General features: G+C 35.7%; 3 protein-coding genes and 1 pseudogene across 3 annotated transcripts; 1 reads left to right on the forward strand and 3 right to left on the reverse strand.

The window, feature by feature from the left end:
• The first annotated feature begins 4,407 nt into the window (after positions 1-4,407).
• On the forward strand, positions 4,408-10,673 carry LOC147386000 (transcription factor PCL1-like). The gene is made up of 2 exons (XM_086422050.1): positions 4,408-5,657; positions 10,404-10,673. The coding sequence occupies exon 1, from the start codon at positions 4,724-4,726 to the stop codon at positions 5,624-5,626; it is 903 nt and encodes a 300-aa protein (XP_086278176.1). The 5' UTR covers positions 4,408-4,723; the 3' UTR covers positions 5,627-5,657; positions 10,404-10,673.
• Positions 10,674-11,916: 1,243 nt separating this feature from the next.
• LOC147386001 (Tetratricopeptide repeat (TPR)-like superfamily protein) lies at positions 11,917-14,625 on the reverse strand. Its single transcript, XM_086423867.1, has one exon. The coding sequence runs from the start codon at positions 14,623-14,625 to the stop codon at positions 12,976-12,978; it is 1,650 nt and encodes a 549-aa protein (XP_086279993.1). The 3' UTR covers positions 11,917-12,975.
• Positions 14,626-14,906: 281 nt separating this feature from the next.
• On the reverse strand, positions 14,907-17,792 carry LOC147386002 (putative pentatricopeptide repeat-containing protein At5g52630 pseudogene; annotated as a pseudogene).
• Positions 17,793-20,061: 2,269 nt separating this feature from the next.
• Positions 20,062-21,232, reverse strand: LOC147386003 (Pathogenesis-related thaumatin superfamily protein). The gene is made up of 2 exons (XM_086423433.1): positions 21,043-21,232; positions 20,062-20,959 (listed from the first exon to the last, which is right to left on the reverse strand). Exons 1-2 carry the CDS (start codon positions 21,104-21,106, stop codon positions 20,283-20,285), a joined length of 741 nt encoding a protein of 246 aa, XP_086279559.1. The 5' UTR covers positions 21,107-21,232; the 3' UTR covers positions 20,062-20,282.
• Between the last annotated feature and the right edge of the window lie 956 nt (positions 21,233-22,188).

The following is a 22,188-nucleotide window of genomic DNA, read 5'->3' on the forward strand; positions in this document are numbered from 1 at the left end:
TTTAAATGGCCAATCAATGTCCGTTAAATTTCTCTCCTCTTTCTCTCTCTATTTTTTAAATTTAAAAAAAAATGAATTTTTTACATTCTAAACAGCTATTCAATGTCCGTTGAATTTCTCTCAGAATTTTTTTAAAAGGAAAAATTATAAAAAAAAATCAAAGATAATAATTATTTAACAAAAAGATACAAATTTAGTAAATAACTATTTAGAATAGCCATTTCATTTTAAAAAAATTCTGAGAGAAATTCAACGGACATTGAATAGCTGTTTAGAATGTAAAAATTCATTTTTTTTTTAAATTTAAAAAATAGAGAGAGAAAGAGAAAGAGAAAGAGGAGAGAGAAATTCAACGGACATTGATTGGCCGTTAAAAATGTAAAAATTAGTTTTTTTAATTTAAAAAATAAAGAGAAATTTAGCTGACATTGAATGGCCGTTTAAAATGTAAAAATTCGTTTTTTTTTTTTAATTTGAAAGAGAGAGAGAGAGAGAGAGAGAGAGAGAGAGAGATGAGAGAAATTTAGAGGATATTGAATAGCCGGTTAGAATGTAAAAATTTAATTTTTTTAATTAAAAATATAAAAAGAAAGAAAGATGAGAGAGAAATTTAGGACATTGAATGGCTGGTTAGAATGTAAAAATTTGATTTTATTAAATTAAAAAAATAAAAAGAGAGAAAAATAAAGAGAGAAAAAAACCGATCATGGCCGATTTATTACTTTTTTTCGTAATTTTCACTAAATTTGTATCTTTTTATTAAATAATTATTATATTTATTATTTTTTCCCTCTTAAAAAAAAAAAAAAATTCGTGTGAGAGGAGGAGATAGAGAAAGCATGGCCAACCCTAACATACTGATATCTACCTCTTGAATTTGGCTGATCAATGGGGAGAGTTTGGGACCACAACTTTTGTTTGGGAGCGTCAGGCATGTGAAGCCACGTGAATGTTTAGGAATCAGTGGCTGTTTAATGTTGAAAGTTGAAACCACGTGATGCTAATTACATGGTTTTATTTTAATTAAAATTATAAATAATAAAATATTTCTATACATCTCTTTCTTCTACATCTTTATTTTATAATTTTTATTTAAACAGTTAAGAATTATATAGATTTTTTTTTTTTAATGTCTTAAAATGTAATCTAATCAATAGTGATGTGTTTCGGATTTTTCAGTTATTGGCTAAAGAAATAGAAAAGATGTTGAAAGTGCCGTGAACTTCTCCATATGAAAATTAAATACTATAGGATCAAATTAAACCAATCAAAATGTTGGTTATGATACCTAACAATTCATCAAATAAGTTTTTGGAATAAGGGAATAGTTTTTGAAAAATAATTTTTCAAAAATATCATTAATCCCCACCCCTAAAAAAAAAAAAAAAAAAAAAAGAGTTTTTTTCCTATGAATACTTGAAGATACCTTTGTGTATTAAAGCTGAAGACAAATTTTTTTTTTGGATAACGGGGTGTCCGGATTTACATTCGACCATAGGGACTGGATGTGCCAGGGCTAGAGCCAAGGCATATGGGTCCCTCCCCTAGGCATGTCCAACACCCACACATCAGACGCACTAGGTAAGTGAAGGAGCACCCTCGCGAGTGGTCTCAAGGAAATATTGCTCATATTGGATATTGAACGCATAACCTACTGTATAATATACAAATGAAAAATGACTTAAATGTTTTCTTTTCAACATGTAGACAAAAATACGTTGGATTTTCTAAGATTTTAACTCTTTCAACCTCTAAACCTTATGAATAAGATAAGATTTTTGGAGAGGTAGGAGATAATAGAATTTTAGATAAAAAAGGACTGTATATTACCAAACCAATATATCATGAATAAACAATCATAAGTGATTTATTGTAAAACCACACGATATGATAAAAGAGGGCTGTTATTGACACCACAATTTCTTAAATTATTTATCACACCGTAATTAAATATTAAAACGTACTATTCAAAGATTTTAAAATTTTGGTTTAAATTAATATTACAAAGAATTATAACACGTTCAAACAACAGCCATTGTTTACACTTATGATTAGGCTCATTTAAAATCCTAAAACTAACATATAGAAATCTATTTGAGAGAGAGAGATTTATTGGCACCCCAACTTTTACTATCTTTCAACCATTGACTTATTCTTTTTTATTTTAATTGGGGTGTAATAAGTAAAAGTTGGGAAGCCAATAGCAACTCTCTATAAAAAATTATGGTGTTTATTTATAGAATAATGATTTTCTAATGCCCTCTCTGACATACGCTTACTCATGTAGCATGTGTTTGAACCATAAATCTCTTTTCCTTAGGATACACGATCACATATATTTATGGGGATGTATAGTCATATCTCCAGAGGAAAAATATATGTGGTTCTAGCTCATGCCACATTAGGGAGCATACGTCACAAGGGGGGTGTCAGAAAATCGCATCTCTTATTTATAGCATAATGATAATGATGTGATAGTATCATTACCCTAAAATATTGAAATGAGATATTTTGAGTTAATCTCCATTTCATGCATTGAATATGACAAAATTCTGAGTTCAGTACGCTGTTCATTTTAATTTCCAAAATACGCATTCGTGATTTTTTATAACCTATGAACTCGTGAGTTTGTCACTTTTAATATCTATGAATTCATTGATTATAAAAAGTGAAGAATTCAGTCAAAGTGTATGTTTTGGGAATTAAAATGAACAGTGTACTAAAATTGGAATTTGGATATATGTTCCCACGTTTTGGGAAAAAAATCCTAAGATATTTTTGGAGAGCTGCTATTGGCACCCCTACTTTTACTTAATACACCTCAATTAAAATTAAAAAAAAAAATCCATGGTTGAAAATAAGTAAAAGTTGGGGTGTTAATAGAAACTCACCCCATCTCTTTTAGATTTCTATTTGTTAGGTTTATGATTTTATATCGGCCTAATACTAATTGTAAATAACTGCATTTGTTGATTCAATGTGTGATAATACTTTGTAATGTTGACCAAACTTTTGTAATGATTGAATGGTGTGTTTTAATTTTTAATTAGGGGTGATAAATAATTTAAGAAATTAGGATATAATAAGTAAAAGTTAGGGTGCCAATAGCAGCTCTATATTTTTGGAGAAAAAAAATAACATTTTGGTGAGGTTGGAAATGAGTGCATTTTGATTATTTTTATTAGTCTAAATGAGAATACCTTGGGGGTGCACATCAATCTTTGAATTATCTCCAAAGAGTTGTGTTGGAGTGACACAAAGGAGGACGTGGGGGTGACACAATGACGTGGTGTGCATGAAAAAGAATCTACAGTTATGTGCGCCATCACGTCATTGTGTCACCCTTGTCTCACTCCAACATTAGTGATCTCTTAAATAAAAATAAATTCACCAATATATTTTAGATAAAATAAAAGAAGAAAATGCAAAAATGAAAAAAAGGCACTGATTGAACGATGTCGTGTCTTTTTCTTAGTGGATAATTTAAGAAATTGGAGTCCGCATGTGCACTTTTGTTAATGAGAAAAAGCACTAATTAGGTAACACTTTATTGAATCGTTAACCAATCGCGTGGAAAAAAAAAATTGGGACAAAGACCTAATTTTGAAAATATGCATAAAAAATTTTCTTCTAAAAAAAATATGGACTCAGTAACACTATTTTTTTCAAATGTTAGTTTAAAAAAGTTTTTTAAAATCAAAATACCTTAATTACCCTTTCAACAATTTTTTAAGTTTAAAAAAATGTGTTTATTTGAGAATATTTGAGGTATTTTTATATTTTAAAATTAATGATAAGTCCCTTGATAATGATCATCTCTTATAGAATAATAAAAAAAAAAATTCTGTTCTTTTTCTTCTTCTCAAAATTAATAATCTTTAACTCACATAAATAATGATGATGACCATAACAAAGATGATGATGAAGATGAGTATGATCATCATCATTAAACTGATTTGATCTACATATGTTAATAAATAAAAATAAGTCAAATAACAAGTTGACCTAAATAAGTTAAATAAAATTATGTTAAATTTATGAATAATTTTTAATAAATAAAAATATTTATCTTTTATTTTTTACAAAAATATTAATAATTAAATAAATTTGTTAAACTTTTTATTTGACTGGTATTTTTAGATTAAATAAATTTGTAAAGTTATTAAGGGTATATCAGGTATGTTTCTTAAAATTCTTCAAAAAGATTAATATTTTATCAAGTGGGACTTAAATGGTCGGTATTTTTTATTATTATTAAGGGATTATTTAGTACATATTTTTTGAAATTATGAAAAAACCCCTGAAAAAGCTAAGTAAGGAAACAAATCGAAAATGCGTATCAAAAACACCCGGCTAAGAGGTCCACGTGGGTATTTGAACTCGACAAATCAAGAATCGGATGTTGCACTTCCCGAAAAGAATACTTAATTAAAGAAATTTCGAATCTCTCCAAAATATCTCCCAAATATCTCTCTATCTGACTTTTTAGATCTCCGAACGACAGAAACTCAAACCCTAAATTTCTTGAATTTGCCAGAAATCTCAGATACCCCTTTGAATCTCTCTCTCTCTCTCTCTCTCTCTCTCCCTCCTCCTCATGGAATTCTTCTTTCTGGAAAACCTAATTTCTTCCCTTTGGAGCTCTGGTTGGGAATCGAAAGGTTTCATATAAAGCTCTTGATGGTATCTGAAATTCTATGATAGATTTTTGATTCGAAGGCAAATGGAGGAAGGTGTGAAGATGAGAAATTTTGAAGACTGCGTAGGAGATGGAGATGATGATCGAGTGTTCGAATGGGAGGACGGATTGCCGAATTCAATCGATCTCACTCCATTGTCTCAGGCTTTGATCTCACCTGAACTCGCATCAGCCTTCAGTATAACTGCAGAGCCTTATCGAAGCATGAACGATGTTCACCGCGCGTCTCAGACCACGATGTCGAATCTTCGTCGGCAGAATTCGGATTTCTCTTCGAAAAATATCGAATCTTTGCATTCTTTCATGGAAGATCGAAACGGAGATTCATTAGTAATCGAAGGGGATGAACCTGATTTAGAAAATTCTACCAAGGATGTGTCAGAAAAACGTAAAGTTCAGAGTTTGGACGGCGGCGAGGAGGCTGATTTGGTTTTTGGGATGGAGAATTCTACCGATGATCAGTCCGCTCGAACCTTGAAACGGGCTCGATTAGTTTGGACTCCACAGCTTCACAAGCGATTTGTGGATGTTGTTTCGCATTTGGGGATTAAGAACGCTGTACCGAAGACTATTATGCAGATGATGAATGTGGAGGGCTTGACACGGGAGAACGTCGCTAGCCATCTCCAGAAGTACCGGCTTTACCTCAAAAGGATGCACGGTTTGTCAGACGAGGGTCCATCAGAAGAGGGCCTACTTGAGTCCAGTGGGAGTGGACATATGCCACCGCCTCCGATGCCATATGGGGGGCCGTTGATGCCCATGCCCATGCATGGTGTGGGCCCTGGTCATGGACATATGGGCATGCCCGTTGGTCATGGATTCGAATTTCATCCATATAACGTATTTAGGGAGCAGAGAGATTGGTCTGGTAATATGTTTGGTTCGATTGTGCCGTACCACCATGGTGCCCCTAATGAAAAATAAAATTCTGAAGACTTCTATTGGAACTGGTGAGGTGAGCGTCTCGATCTTCTTGAATTTTATTTTTATTGTTAGTTGTAACTTTACTTTAGCTTGTAAACTGGATTGCTAGTGAACTTGATCAATCAAACATGTGAATTCAATTAGTCTAACTTAATTTTCCTTTCCAAAACTTGGAGTTTGTTAGATGGCTTTGATATGTATATGCAACTCAAGATTATTTTCGTCCATTAAGTTGAGAATTGGAAATAAATAGGTGCTTAAAGAGAATGACAAATTTACCTTGTGCTTAAAGAGTAGTCATTCTCATGAAGAATGACTCATGAGAAAACATATGATCCTAACCATTTAGATACAAAATCCAAAAGTTGAGTTTTTTTTTTTTTTGATAGGTAAAGTTGAGATTTATTCGTATCTCGAGGATAAATCTCAACCATTGGATTTTGTATTTAAACAGTTGGGATCATGTGTTTTTTCCATGAGTCATTGTTCATGAGTCAAAGGGAATATATGGGTTGGGTTCCGTTTACTCAAGAAATGTGATTAAAAAAATAACACAGGATCTTGACCGTGTAAACACAAAATCCAACGGTTGACAATTATCCTTGAGATAAGCATCATTGGGATATGATTCCTATAAAATCTCAATCATGGGATGCTATTTTTAAATGGTTGGGATCTTGTGCTATTGTTTGAATCATATTTCTTGAGTTAATGGAACCCAACCCATATATATATATATATAATATATAATATATATATATATATATATATTTAGGGTCATGTTCAAGGGCCAACTATTTGGTCAATATGTCTTGTCCTACATGGGTTAGGAGTTTCGGAATGGGCTGATTTTTGGTGAAGATGATCTCTATGATGAGGAGATCATCCTCACAAAAAAATCAGCCCAATCTGAAACTTCTAACCCCATCAAAAGTGATTTACAAAAAATGGACGGTGTACGATTCTTCAACTTGTAAACGTGGGGTTAGAAGTTTCGGAATGGTCTGATTTTTGGTGAGGATGATCTCCTTACCGTAGAGATTATTCTCACAAAAAATCAGCCCATTCGGAAACTTCTAACTCATATAGGACAAAACTTGTTGGTCAAATGGTTGCACTTGAACATGACCCATATATGTATATATATATATATATATATATATATATGGGTTGGGTTCCGTGTATACATATATCTACTCATATATCTACAACGTGTTTTATCCTATGTGGTTAAAAGTTTCGGATTGAGCTGATTTTTGGTGAGGATGATCTCTATGATGAGGAGATCGAGGAGATCATCCTCACCAAAAATCAGCTCAATCCAAAATTATTAACCTCGTCAAAAGTAATTTACAAAATGGACGGTCCACGATTCTTCAACTCATAAATATGGGGTTAGAAGTTTTAGAATTAGCTGATTTTAGGCGAGGATGATATCCTCGTCATAGAGATCATCCTCACCAAAAATTAGTTCAATCCGAAACTTTTAGCCCACATAGGACAAAACAAGTTGTAGATATATGAGTAGATATGTGTGTACATGGATCCTGATCCTATATATATATATATATATATATATATATATATATCTATATATATATATATATATCAAACCAGCAATCACGGGTTCCAATGGAAATTTTGGAATATTTTGGTTGCAACTTGTTTGGGTCTAGTGTTATTTTTTTCTCTTTTATTTTATTAGAATAGTTTTAGATGAGATTATTTTATTTTTAAATGTCTTTTAATTATTTTAGAAGTTATATTATTAGTTTAAGTACTATTCACATTATTTTTATTTAGGTTTTATTTTGAGGGGTCAAAACTTCTTGGGTCAATTTTTATGCCATTTGATAGGTTATTTAATTACCTATCCAACAACTCTTAAGATTTTACAATTTTGATGATTTTTGAGAAAGTTATGGCCAAAATACTGATGGGGTGTTAGTCTTACACAGGATTGACTTCTCAAGGTCAAAAGATTCAATTTTTATGTAATTTTAGGATTAGGTTTTGAGTCTATCATCTCTCTCTCTTTATATATATATATATATATATAATTATTGTAGTTGATTTTAACAATTTTTTGGAATAAAAAGAACATTTGCAACTCTCTTCTAGAGATTTTTCCAGTAATTGAAATTCATCCGTCTTAGTGTGATTCCAAGGTTCTATCTTCTTATCATTTTTTCCATTTTTATTGTTTTTTTTGAAATCTTGAATTCTTGAATCCATCTAGAGATTCAAGAATTCTCTAACCCCATCAAGAAACCTAGCAAAACCTTCCTAAAATCATAAACACCTATACCATTAGCCACTTCTCCAAATCTATCTTATGAGTTACCTAATCCCAACCAAATACCTTAGATCTTCCCTAGACCATAGTTACAAAATATTGTAATTGGAAAACTTTGTGTTTTACATTTCAACTTTTAGTCAATTAGGATTTGGGAAACTCTTGTTCTCAAAAAAAAAAAAAAAAACAAAAAACAAAAACAAAAATCTTTTCAATAGTTTTTCTTTGACCTTCATCACCACTTAATTAGTCTTTTCACCACCCTTCCCAAAGTAGAACAATCTTAGAATTGAACAAATCTAGGTTGTCGTGCATCAATAATTCTAATTAAATTATTGCCATATTTATACTTGTACAAATTAAGGGAACATTTAGGAGGCTTTTGTGCTTACCTGATGTTCTCCTTCTCTAAAATGCAGTTTTTGTGCCATGTCAAGTCCAATCCTTTTACTAACAAATGTTCTACCAATTATTGGATTTAATTGCTGTATGCAAGGGCTCAATGTAGCCTTTGTAAGCTACTATTGAGTTGTCTCACTTACTTTTGTGTACTTTATTGTATGTGTCCAATTGCTATTACTATAAACAATTTGTTGTGGTCTTTCTAAATAGGAGGCTGACCTTGGTAAAGGGGAAGAGTACTCTATGTCTAGTTCCTCTTGAAACAATGAAATGTCTATTTTGCAAGGTGAAAGCGTAAAATGCCTTGGGTATGACACTCTAAAAATATGCACTGATGGATTTATTGACAGCCTATCTTATCTGTCTCATTAACCTTCTTGGTTTGAAAAGTTTATTCTTGACCAGTTTAGCTCATTATTTAGGTGATGTTGGTTATTTCTGTCACTTAAACTAGACCACAACTCTTGTTTCAAGCATCTAATTCTCTAGCTTGAAGGCATTTCTTCTTATTAGTAAAGGTGATAATCAGGAATTAATTTGTAAAAAGAACAAAAAAAAAAAAAAAAAAGGTAAAAAAGAAAAGAAAAGAAAAGAAAAGAAAAGGAGAGTCCTCGGGGCTTATCTGTTGGATGTAGAACAAAATTTTTCCATACTGACCGTGAAAAGGCATGAAAATGTAATGTGGTGAGTCCATTGAAACATTTGAAGTTCTCGGACCAGGTGGAACATGCATGTCAGAGTGGTCTGTCATACTTAAATTGAGTTCATTGTATTGTAGAACAATGGCTTCGTAAGGAATTAAAATTCCATACTTTTTACTGGAGTTCTCAAGTGTGTCCCACAAATTGGAAGAGGCTTACTTATATTAGCTTGAAATTCAACCTTGATGGTAACTCAATAGGTAATCCTGATCAAGACGTCATCTATACACTTATACATATAAGCATCTAAAGGTATATTCCATTCTATTTGAGGTTAAAGACTAGCAAGGTGGAGTCAAAAGCTCATTCGTGAGGATGGAAGGTGCCCCCAAATGGTTTCCCTTCAATTGGTAGCAGGATATTCTTAAATGCTATTATCTCTTTGTCAATTAAAGTTCTTCCATAAATCTAATATAATTGATAGTTTCTAGTGATTCTGGGGTTCTCTTGAAAAAGTATATAATGTTGAGCTATGGTGCCCTTCAGGCTTAAGCACACTAAGCAATGAAACTGTGAGCTTGAAGAAGTTGATTCTTCTAAATCAGTTTTTTTTCTTCTTGATAGACAACAATTGAATTAAAAAGAAGAGAATATGAATATGACAAAGATTCACAAAAGAATGCTCCCTATATCTATTTGCATTGCTTTTAGTCAACTAGTCTGCCACATCAAATTTTGAAGTCATGAACAAAACCTGCATAAAGATTTCTAAGGTACCAAATATGGTCTGTCTGAAATAAAACCAAATCTGCAAGGGTTATATTTAAATTGAAGATCAATACATACTGTTGGAGGAATCCACTGCCATTACCAAGGGATCCAGAATGATATATAATAAGACTAGGAAGTCTTGAAACAGAACATTTTCACTTCCATTTTAGTACATGACGTTCATTGGAACGAAGTAAACCTTGAGCACTTTGCCTCTATTGTTCCTAAAGACTCTTCAAGTCTTGGTTTACTATCTGTAAATGGGGCTTCAATTGGGATTATTTTCCAAAAGGAAACCAGTTATGAAGATTGGGTGAGTAATATATGTTAACTATGATGTACTGATATAGCCGAGGAAACCCCAGTTCTTTCTAGCCAGATCCAAGTTTCCTTTTTCATATATGAATGGGATTTCAGATGAACAAAACAGAGATCAGTATTAGACCCATCAGCATGATATCGTATTTACCTATCAGGAAGATGCTGGACCCTCCTATCTTCTGAACCCATTTTGTGGGAAGAGTTTTTCCCCAACCCAGCTCTTGATCTTCTTGTAAGCTTCCATATTCAATCTTTAACTCCAATACTTAGTCTATGCTCTTGATTTAGTCTTTCTTTTCTTTCAGCATGGTTATCTACGATTGAACCCTCTACATCTTTGTTGCAGTGAATTACGTCAACCAATTAAACTACGGGCTAATTAGGAGACCACCATGCTTGAAGGTGACATCAGATGGTCAGCATCCCAATGTGGATATCTTCTCGTGGTCTCGTGGGTATCTGAAGCTAAACTTTCACAATATTTCATTGGTTGTCTTGGTTAGCTGGTATAGATGGGTGGTAGGAATGACATTGTTAACTTTATTATCTCAGGCGTGATGTACTCTGTTGGACTGGGGGCATGTAAATCTGTTGGGTCTAGAATTTTTTTTTCCTCTTTTTTTACTTCACTGGTCTATTGAGATGCATTTGATATGATCTCTTGGTTTGGACAAAAACTTTAGCGTTGGAGAGAGAGAGAGAGAGAGAAGGGGGGGGGGGGGGGGGGGGAGATGCATTGAATCATATTATAGAATTGTACTCAAATACAAAATTACTTAATGGTACGTTGCACTTAGTTGGTGCTAACTACTTTGCTAGGCCATAAATTTTCTTCACTAATGTAATCAGCTTCTTTTTGCAACCCCCCTCAAAAATAAAATAAAATCCACACATTCTAAATGGGTTGCCACCTCGTTGGCTGTGTTAGAATGTATTGTATGCAGTTGGCGATGGCTGAGAAGTTGATCCTTGAATTGCTTTATTAGTATCATCCCTGAATTCCCAAATTTTCCTTAGAATGAGGATGTTCGCGCATAGACCAAGAGTTGTGAGTTTTTTTCCAATTAAACTTTCTAAGAGTCTTTGTCATTGTTGCATAAGGATCGAACGTTTCATCTAAAGTGTTCTTTTCTTTTCCTTTTTTTGTTTCATATCCTTTTCCTTAAATAAAATTTCAACTGTAGTTTCCCCATCATGAATTTTTTGTTACTATTCTGAATCCAATGGTATTCATATTCTTTAATGCATTGTGACTTCACAAGAGCCATTTGGTTTTATTTCATTCTCCTTATGTGCATTGAATAGATTTTTCCTAAATTAGTTTTCTATCTATTCCAAAGTTGGTGTCTGCATCCCTTCAAATCGCACAAAAGAATCTTGTGGAACCTTCTGTTTGCATGAAAGGAGAATGAGGTTGATGAAGTTATCATCAGCATTTCGGGTTCTTTTTTTCTTTTTTCTTTGGGGGGCGGGGCAGGGGGGGGGGGGGGCGGGGGGGCGGGGGGGGGGGGGGGCGTGCGCAAGTTGAACCTAGGTCTGTTTGTAGTGAGCAAGAGTAGTGGTTGATGCTTGCATGTGCTTGTTGTTGCATTCAATGATGGTTCACTCCCTCCATGTATATTTCTTTATGTTGATTGAAATCTCTCTACCTATAAAAATATATATGGCGGCATGTCCACAGCTCCATTATTTTTCTTGATAATGGAAGTTTTAACTGTTTTCTGGCCTTGGTCACTTCAGAGTGGACATACACTATACAACTGTTATGTTGTCCAGGCCTACGAGGACAGCTATGATCATTAACTTCATATCTTAATTCATGAATTTGAGAAAATTACAATTTGCATGGCGTTGCAGTAGATTCTTAACCTTGCAGTCATGAAGGGCCCTATAAAATTGTGGGATTACAAATACAGTTTTATATCTTGGAGATAAGGCACTGCGGTTTCAGTGGTTACAATTTACTATTATGGTCTTTAGTGTTCTACTGGGCTACTATGGAGCTTAGTTCTTCAAATCAGAAAGCAGCATGTATAATGATATTTAAGTGATGAAAATGTCCAAATGTTTTCAAATGGGATGAAGCTTATACAGAAGCTCATATGTCAGAAGCTTATACAGCATGCTTATACAGAAGCTTATACAGCATGCATGCAAGAGCAGGTACTAGCAGCATGTACAGAAGCTCATATGTCAGAATCCTTCCCATTAGATGAGACAATTACTCATCCGATTTATTATAGGAAACCCATTTTTTCATCATCCCTTCCCAGCAAAATTGTGCCGAAGTAGTGTCTTCCATGATGTCGACTTACCATTTAGTAAAGCTCCTCTACCAATGTTCCTATTTTACTTCAAATATATTGAAGTGGTGGCTAGAAGAAAATCTGTTTCTCAGAAGCTTGGCTGAATTCCCACTATTTATAAGGTCCTGTAATATGTAAATTCGCTTCCCATGCCAACATCATCCCAAAATTCTTATCCATTGGACACACTGAATCTTGAATCTTGAATCTTGATTCCAAATCTCATTTGCTGCTAAACTTGAATCATTCTCCTCTACTCACCAACATCAATGTTCCAAGTTTAAAACCCATTTTTTAACCACTTGCATCCCAAGTGTGAAAAAAAGAGAAGGAAATTAATTCCACCCAACTTCGTGCCTGTTACCAATACTTAAGAACACCACTCATAAAACCAATGCTAGAAACTTTCAAAGTGACTTTGTCTATGGTTGGTGTGATTCATTTCTCCCAACTTTCAAATATCCATCCCCAGCTGCATATGTAGGTCTGCCCCATGAAATAAACAGAACATGCATTTGGCAGTTTGGGTATCACTTAATGAAAATGGTTCCATGATAGGTTGAGTTCAGATTCCTATGAAAGAAATTTGGGAGATAATGCTCTGTGCACTTGTTATCTAATCTCTATCCAACTGCACCCCTTATTTCTTCTCAACCTCCTCCTCTTCATCATCTTCTTCAACCTTTCAGCGTCACCCCAATCGCCATTATCCGCATATAAGTTCGACAACAACAAGCAACTCCCTGCACTCTCAGGCTCGAGCTCATATAGATTCTTAGCCGCTATTTCTGCAAGTTCAATGTTTCCATGATTCCTACATGCCCCTAACAATGCTCCCCACACAAATGAATCAGGCTTGATGGGCATTTTCTTAATCAAATCATAAGCTTCATTGAGATCACCTGCTCGACCTACAAGATCCACCATGCATGCATAATGTTCTAATCTTGGTTCAATCCCATGTTCTTCTCGCATCAGATGGAAAATTTTCCATCCAACTTCAACCATTCCAGCATAACTACAAGCTGTGAGGGCCGCTGTGAAAGTCAGGTGATCTAGCTGTACTTCCTCCTTCACCATCCGATTGAAGAGTGCAATTGCTTCATTACAGTATCCGTGATTTGCATATCCAAAAATCATAGAGTTCCAAGTAACTGTGTTTTTCTTGCTCATCTTGTTGAACAACGTCCCAGCTTCGTGTATGAAACCACACTTAGCATACATGTCAACAAGAGAGCTTCTCACGAATATGTCTTCTTCGACTCCAGTCACCAATGCATAGCCATGAATCTCTTTTCCACGTTTTGAATCTGCCACAGTTGCACAAGCAGGCAAGATGCCACTAACTGTAAATGAACTAGGCCGGATTCCTGCATGAACCATCTGTTTAAAGGTATTAAAAGCCTTATTGTTGTGGAAATTTTGTACGAACCCAGATATAATTGAGGTCCAAGATATGACATCAGGCTCGATACCATTGTCCCTCATAATTTGAAAAAGATCTGAAGCCATCATGCCATGACCCACTTGAGAAAAACCTGCAATTAATGCGTTCCATGTCACTGAATTGGGCTTTTCTCCTGTTAATTTCATTTTCTCCACCAAATCCAATGCTTCTTTTGCAAATCCTTGTTGAGCATAACCTGAAACCATAGAATTCCAAGCCACTAAATCTTTATCAAGCATTCCATTGAACACCTTGCGTGCCTTATCAACTTGGCCACATTTTGAATACATATCAATCAATGAGCTATTAATGAAGGCATCGATATCAAACAAAGAACGGATAATTAAGCCATGCATCTTCTCTCCGGTTAATTTATCGGACAAATTTGCACAAGCTTTGAGGATGCTGGGGATAATGTATTTATTGGGTTTCAGGCCTTCTCTCTGCATTTCCCCAAAGAAATCCAACGCTTCTCGATAAAAGCCATGCCGGGAGGAGGCCCCGATGAGGAGGATCCAACGGCTGATATTGGTTTCGGGAATTTGGTCGAACAGCTTCCGAGCATCGGAGATTTGCCCGCATTGTGTGTAGAAAGAAATGAGCTTGGAAGAGAGGTAGGTTGAATGGGCAATGCCGGTGACTATAAGGTAAGCATGTAGAATTCTGCCTGAGTGCAAGACTCGATCTCGGCCGTATATTTCAATGAAGTTCGCATAATAATCCGGAGATGATTGAAATGTGCGGTGATTGATGAGTGTTGCTTGGCGGGAGAATTTAAAGAGTGGTGCTCGTGTGAAGAGGGTGCATTGCCCCATATTTCAGTTGGCTGAGTGCCTGAGAGTATTGTTTGAGAATAGTAGATAAGTGATGATCATATATAAGCTCAATAGGAGCCCACCAAATGATGGGTCCCACATAAATTACCCATGTCAAATATTAAATTGATCACAACCATCCAATTAGCTAGGACCCATATTATGGTCACATTCTGTGACATCATCATCATGATCGGATATCCCTTAAAATATTAGTAACAGTTGCATGATCTTAGCCGAGAGGAGGAAAATTTTCAATGAAACTATCCATCACAAGAACATCACCAGTAGTCACCACATGAGCAGCAACCCTGCTTAAAGCAATGGAACCGATAATTATCCCTTAAAACTATTTCCCGCTCGGTACTTCTTGATATGTACTTCATTGCAGAATGGCAATCCCCACAGACCCGTAAGTTCTTGAATATTCGAATTGGTCTCCCTGCAGGCAAGCTTAGAAGGCCGAAGCAAACTGCAAGCTTTTCACTGTGACATAAAATCTGTTCTTCCTTTGAAGCCTTCTCTCCTTGATGAAGCACTAAATTTGTATCAGGGACATATCCCATGTTTTTTATCTGCCTCACTAACTCCTCTAATTTCTCATATACTTTCGGCATGTCGGTGTGTCTCATGTCCCTTGAATAGAACTTATGTATCATGTTATTCACTTCTATCCAGCTACAACCGGGTTCTTTCTTCACCTCCTTGAGTTCCATTAAGTTTCTCTGTTTTTTGACATCAACCCATCTCCCCACTTCAGCATACATGTTCGAGAGGGTGATGTGAACTGTTGGATCACTTGGGTCAATCTCTAAGATACGCCTGGCTACCAATTCTGCTATTGGAAGGTTCTTGTAGCATCGACAAGCTGCAAGTAATGGTCTCCATATCAAAGCATCTGGTTCAATTGGTAAACTATTTATAAAATCTCTTGCATATTCTAACTGACCGGCTCTTCCCAGTAAATCGACAATACAGCTATAGTGTGTCTCCTCTGGGGTGATACCATAATCTTGTACCATGGATTTGAAATACTTTCGGCCTTCTTGAACTAAGCCTCCATGGCTACAAGCAGAGAGAACAGCAAGAAAAGTCGCACCCGTTGGGCTTAATCCTTCTTCAACCATCTTTCTGAACAAAAATGTAGATTTCTTTGGATCTCCATTCAATGAATAAGCTTTGATGATGGAGTTCCAAGATACAACATCTGGCATTACTATCTGATTGAAAACACGTTGTGCGTCTTCTAAACTACCACATTTCGCATACATTTCTATTAATGAGCTTCCCACATGCATGCTTGCATTGCAGTTGGTTTTGATTACCCGACAATGGATTTGCTCACCACTTGCCAGTGAAGGTAAGGATGAACAAGCTTTTAAAATATTCGAATAGGTGAATTGATTACACACGATATTGCTCTTGAGCAGTCTATGGAAAGCATCTATTGCATCCTCGTTCTCGCCATTACGGACATAACCTGCCACTAATGCATTCCATGACACATCAGATGCCACACTTTCCATCTCTTCAAACTCTTTTTCTGCATTACCCATCTCTCCAAGTTCCGAGTACATATCTACAATTGCAGTCCCCACAAACACACCCGATGACATACCATTTTTAATAGCTTGAGCATGAAGCATCATAGCATATTTAGGATGTGTCATGCCACCACAAGATGCCAAGGAAACTGCAAAGGTGTGCTCATTGGGTTCTATTCCACTGTGTCTCATACACTTGAAATGCCTTAGAGCCTTTTCAAAGCACTTGTTCTTGTAAAATCCAGTTATAGTTGCAGTCCATGAAATGAGATTTATATTAGGGAGTTTCTCAAACAAAATTTCGACCTCCTCCATCATCCCGAACTTGCTATATGTCGTCAAAAGTGCATTACCCACTGCTGTGTTTAATAAATACTGCATTTTTACGATGTGGGCATGAAGCTGCTTTCCCTCTTTTACAGCCAAAAGAGTCCCACAAGCACTGAGTGCAATCGAAAATGTGTACTCATTGGGTTTGATGCCCATACTAAGAACTTGAATGATAAGATTCAAAGCCCGATCGAACAAGCCATTACTTGCACAGCCAGAAATCAAGCTATTCCATGAAATAATATCCAAATCAACGGACCGATCAAACATTTTACATGCGTTTTCGATATCTCCACATTTACAATACATACCCACTAAGCTAGTCGCAATGAACTTATCGTGATCGAACCCAATCTTGATGGCTAAAGCATGGTATGTTCGACCAAGATTTAAACTTCCTTGATGGGTACACTGACATAAAGCATGGATTAAAGAAAGCCGGTCGCTTATAGTTCCCCGAGAAGAAGACATTCTATGGGTGTTAAGCAACTTGTTTGCGTTGAGGTTACTGTGGGTTTTACCAAAATTACTTGTTCCCATCATACCCAATTTATATTCCTCAATATAGCCAGTAAAATATGAATTGTTGGTAGATATGGATATGTGTTGACGAGTTTCATCAAACGGTTGGAATGCATAGTTAGATTTTACCGAGTCCGAACCATGGGTAAGGTTCCTTGCACACAATTTGTGATCGATGGGATGATAGTTGATTTGGGTTCCTGGAAGACGAACGCGATCTCTCGGACAAGAAGAAAAATGGAAACAGGGAGGTAGGTTATCTATGAAGAGATGGGGGAACAAGGCCATGGACATGGTCAAGTAGTACAATTCAGCTAAAAGAGTACTGTGTAGCTTATCTGAAATATTTGAACAAGAACAATCATGGTTTTAAAACTCGGTTTTGCATCTCGTCCAAACCCGATATTGAGTCATCTCGGACGAGTTTTCCAATACGTTTGAGATGTCTCGTTCAAAAAATCAAAAAATTGAATGTGAGTCCTAAATCTTGGTAAAAAAAAATGACTTTGTGAGTTGGTCTTGTTCAGCTCCGATACCGAGTTAACTTGGACGATACGTCTTGGTCTCGGACGTGTTTTAAAACCAGGAGAACAATGGGAGTCCAGGCCACTAAGTACTCAATGACTTGTTTTGGAAAGATGCCACGTGTCACACTCTCAAGCAATCATATTTCTTCAAATTTTGGGCCCACTTTATTTGTCATGCCTACAATGGGTAGTAGGAGTTCCCTCAACTACTTGAGACATTAAGCCTTACAAAAGAACCCAAGTGATTCATTAATAACAAAGAAATGATAACTAGTTAACCTTATGTAGACTTTGAAGAACATTTAGAAAACTATATCATTAATAACATTTTTTTAAGAATATCTCTGTTCTTGAACATTTCAATCAAAGGTGTACAAGATTATACTAAATTCTCATTATATGTTGAGAGTCCTCTAAATCTTCAAGAATGTTATACATTTTTCTATCATCTTCTGGACCTTTATTACAAAGAGTGTGCTATCATGGGCCACAAGGGTGGAGCCAGGATTTTGCTCATGTGAGAGCAACCAAGAGTAGAAAAAAATTTGTGGGGACAATTAAGAGTGAAAAAAATACTTATGCGAACAATTAAGAGTGGAAAAAAAAATTGTGGGGACAATAGTGGCAAATTTCTTTATCGGTCGCTAAAATTTGTTGTAATAGCACATTAATCCATAGAATTTGAAAACTCTTGTGGGGGCAAGTGTCCCCACTCTAAATCCACCCCTGATGGGCCAAACACAAGAGCAGAAGAGTTTAAATTAAGACTAATGATAAAATGAAGCGTTAAAACATACACGGTGACGGCGCAGTTGACTTGGCAAGTGCACATAACCGTAGATCTTTTTTCCTTCTATATCCTGAAGAAAAAGATCTATGGTTCTGTAAGAGGCCAATATTTCTTTGCTCATATACTGTGATGCTGGCATTAGTGATTCAGACATCAAGCTATGGTGACGAGTTAATGGTAGGGTCCACCAATCGGCCCACTCTGGAATGTCAGCCAGCCATTACAGATGATTGGAGCCTTACCCTTCCTGGGCTAACTAAAATTATATACTAGTTAGGTAAAAAGTGAATATAATCAATTGATCGTAATCATCCTTTGTTGCCATATTTTTTCCATTGATGTTTGACTTAAAGAGATCTAAATGATACTGATTCGGTGATGGGTCCAGTCCTTGCATTGATTTTTATTTTTTTTTATTTTTGAAACCGTTTGCATCGATGTTCTCTTCCTTCACATCCTACTTTATTGATGAAGGCTTTTTGAAATGTAATCCAAAAACTTGGATAACTTGATAACCCGAGGATGGATTACCCAAAATTATTTGCTTCTTGTGTTTGAAGAATGGGGAATCTACTAATCACATTTTAATTTCTTGTTCTTTTGCTCAAAAAATTTAGATGTTCTTTCTGACCCGTTTTCAAGTAAAGATGGTCTTCCCTCATTCTTTCTTTTTTGCTCTTCGAAGGATGGAGTTTTAATATATTTTTCTCTTAAAAAAAGACATTTACGACTATCTTTCCTTCAATTATTGTTTGGGGTCTTTGGAGAGAGAGAAACAATAAGATATTTCAGAGTACGAAAAATATGTCATAACTGGTGATTATGAAGATTTTGAGCCTTCTGTATTTTTGATTGAAGTTGAGCAAGGACTTTGTGGGAATTTCTTTCCAGGACTTTGTTTTCAGTTGGAATTTCCTATGTGATACTTGGTATTTGTGGGATGTTGTTCTAATTTGTATTATTTGTTTTTTCTTTCTTTTCCTTTGTATTGGGGTCTCCTCAGCCAACTTTTTCCTTTTTATTAATAATATCTTTTACACTTAAAAAAAAAAAACGCAATCCAGTGTTAATTATTGTGAGTTACCTTGATCAAGTTATACATTTAGCAATGCAACCAAAACTTACTTCCTTGTAAGGAATTAAATGCATTTCATACTTAGGAACTGAAATATTTAGAACATAATCATAGCAAATCACTTAATTGATTGGATATTATGGAGTTCTGTTCGTATGAGACATGGTTCGGAATGTTTCATTTCTCATCCATGAATATTTCTATTTTTCCTTGATCGAAACATTCCTCTTCAGCAATATTTTAAATCTTGGTCGAAATAGCTAGAGATACATTTGATTGTAAATTTCCAGTGAAATGAGATCAAACTCATGAACATATTATCCTAGTTCGGAACAATTTGATAGGATCGTATTTTTCATTTTAATCTCCCCATATTGCTTTCTTATGAGGAAGTGAAATCTAGGTTCAAACAATTTGATAGGATCCCTTTTTTTATGTCCTCATTTATCCATCTCATTTGACAATGTGGGCGCGTAAATTGAAAACAGACGGATGTGATTTCTCTCGCTTTTTTTTTGCATTGCGGGTCCTCAACGGGGGACCCCAACACTATGAAATGATGAAATTACTCCTTTATGAGGACCAAAGATAAACTTGGAATCTGCTTTCCACAAATCCAACCTTATAATCATCATTTTTAGTAGTTTTTAATGAGAAAATAAAACCCTTCATTTTATATTATCTGGTCACACCCAACAACATCAAAAAGTAAAATACCAAATCCAAGAAAAACCAGTTAAAAAATCTCACAACTTACAACTGAAAGAAGAAAACCAAGTAAAAATTACAACAACAACAACAACAACATCAACAAACTACATCTATAAAACACCAATTCTTCCTCACTTGCAGTCTCTAAACCAAAGAACTTATTGTTTAGGAGGACAGAAGGTGATTACATACCGAGATGCTCTGCACGTGTGAAGACTCGAAGAATCATCAAAGGCATAACTGTAAGCCTTGGGACAGATAGCCTTAAAAAGGTGCGAAAAGACTGTAGGCTTGCAAGTATTGGGGTTGGCATAGTCTCCAGTGCAACAATACTTGGCTGATTTCAATGCCAAACAAGCACTCTTACACCCCACAATCTTATCTCCTCTCTTTACTTCCAACGCCGAAGGACAACACACGTTCAAGTCGACCTCACAAGCCGCAATTCCACACCCGATACCACCCCCAACAGGCACCATTGAGACAGGAAGGTTAAACCCATCAACCAAACTTACATCATAGTAATGTAGAGCCGATTTTGAGGTCCCTAGTGTCATTTCCACAACTGTTGCTGGGGGAACTCCACCTGTTCCCCTGCAATTTAGTAAGCCTGCACAGTCCCCTGTTTCACATGTACCTTTGCCATTTTCGTCGAAGCAACAACCTTGTCTACCCCATAATCTTCCTGACCATCGATCGGGAACATCGAGGACTACTTGTTCGTTGTTTTTGAGATGAAAACCACCATCTTGAAGAGACGGGTGTCCTGCACTTCCAAGTATTCCTGGCCATATGCTCTCATTGCAGTTGTTTACTAATATGAGTTGAGTCCCATCTGCACCCAAACCAAAAAAATGGTTAGAAATTCTTCAATGACTTCTAGAGAGAGAGAGAGAGAGAGAGAGAAAGGGAAAGTACTTGTAATGGAGATAGAGATGTAAAAAATGAGGAAGAAGAGGAGATGTGAGGAAGTTGGCATCATTTGGTTAGAGTGTGTGTGTGTGTGTGGTGTGTGTGTGTGTGTGTGAGATGTTATGTGAGGAAGATGGAGGAGAAACGGTGGTGAGAAGAGAGTTCCTTATGTTTCGCCACTATGAAATATAAAATGATGAATTTTCAAGTTAACAACCGCTTGAAAATGAAACGGTTTAAATAAGAGAGCTACTATTGGCACCCAACTTTTACTTGCTACACTCCAATTAAAAATAAATAAATGATTTAAAAACTAAAAGTTGGAGTGCCAGTAGAAACTCCCTCGTTTTTTTTTATAAAGAATTCTGTTCTCTAGATTTTGAAAATTTTATACAAGTCTAATCATATTTGTAAACAGCTATTGAAGTTGTTTGAATGTGTTATAAGGCTTTGTAATGTTGAAATAATAACTTAAATTAGCCTTTTGTAATGTTCCAATTAGGGGTGCAACTTAATTCGGTTCAAATCGAGAATCGAATCAAACCGTGAAATTTGGATTGTTTTGGTTCGGTTTAGATTGATTTCGGTTTGGTTTTGAATTTAAAAAATAAAAAATCGATGAATTCGACTCGATTCTCGGTTCAGATAATATAAAAAATCGAACCAAATCGAAAACCGAACCATTATATTTATATTTAATTTTAATTTTTACCGAACCTATCCCTCACATCTCTCTCGTCTCTCGTCTCTCTCTACAACCTGCTGTGAACGATTGTTGAAAAGCGTTAGGATGCCGATCGATCGACTGTCGGTTTCTGGGAAAATCATTTCTCGTCTCTCGTCTCTCTTTGGTCTCTAGTCTCTCTCTACGACCTACTGCGAACGGCTGCCGGAAAGCGTTAGGATGCCGATTGATCTATTGTCGATTTTCGGGAAAATCGTCTCTCTTTCTCTCTCTCTCTCTCTCTTTCTCTTTGCTACTTGCTGCCAGTAGTTGCCGGAAAGCTTCAGATGCCGATCGACAAATAGCCAATTGCCAAGAAAATCGCGTGCGTAACAGGTGCCGGAGGCTGATCTCTCTCTCTTTCTTCGACTGCGACCTATGGTTGCGACTTACAACCAAACCCTAATCGCTTGGCAGAAATGAGGGAT

The sequence above is a fragment of the Akebia trifoliata genome, chromosome 14 (assembly GCF_017979445.1).
Source record: "Akebia trifoliata isolate Shusen 1 chromosome 14, ASM1797944v1, whole genome shotgun sequence".
Classification (NCBI taxonomy): Eukaryota; Viridiplantae; Streptophyta; class Magnoliopsida; order Ranunculales; family Lardizabalaceae; genus Akebia; species Akebia trifoliata.

What these genes read in the sequence shown, in the direction of transcription:
- LOC147386001 (XM_086423867.1), bottom strand. Translation starts at nt 14,625, where the DNA reads ATGGGGCAATGCACCCTCTTCACACGAGCACCACTCTTTAAATTCTCC.
- LOC147386000 (XM_086422050.1), top strand. Translation starts at nt 4,724, where the DNA reads ATGGAGGAAGGTGTGAAGATGAGAAATTTTGAAGACTGCGTAGGAGAT.
- LOC147386003 (XM_086423433.1), bottom strand. Translation starts at nt 21,106, where the DNA reads ATGATGCCAACTTCCTCACATCTCCTCTTCTTCCTCATTTTTTACATC. An exon ending in CATCTCTATCTCCATTACAA is followed by an intron (nt 20,960 to 21,042) that starts GTACTTTCCCTT and finishes GTTTGGGTGCAG; the next exon opens with ATGGGACTCAACTCATATTA.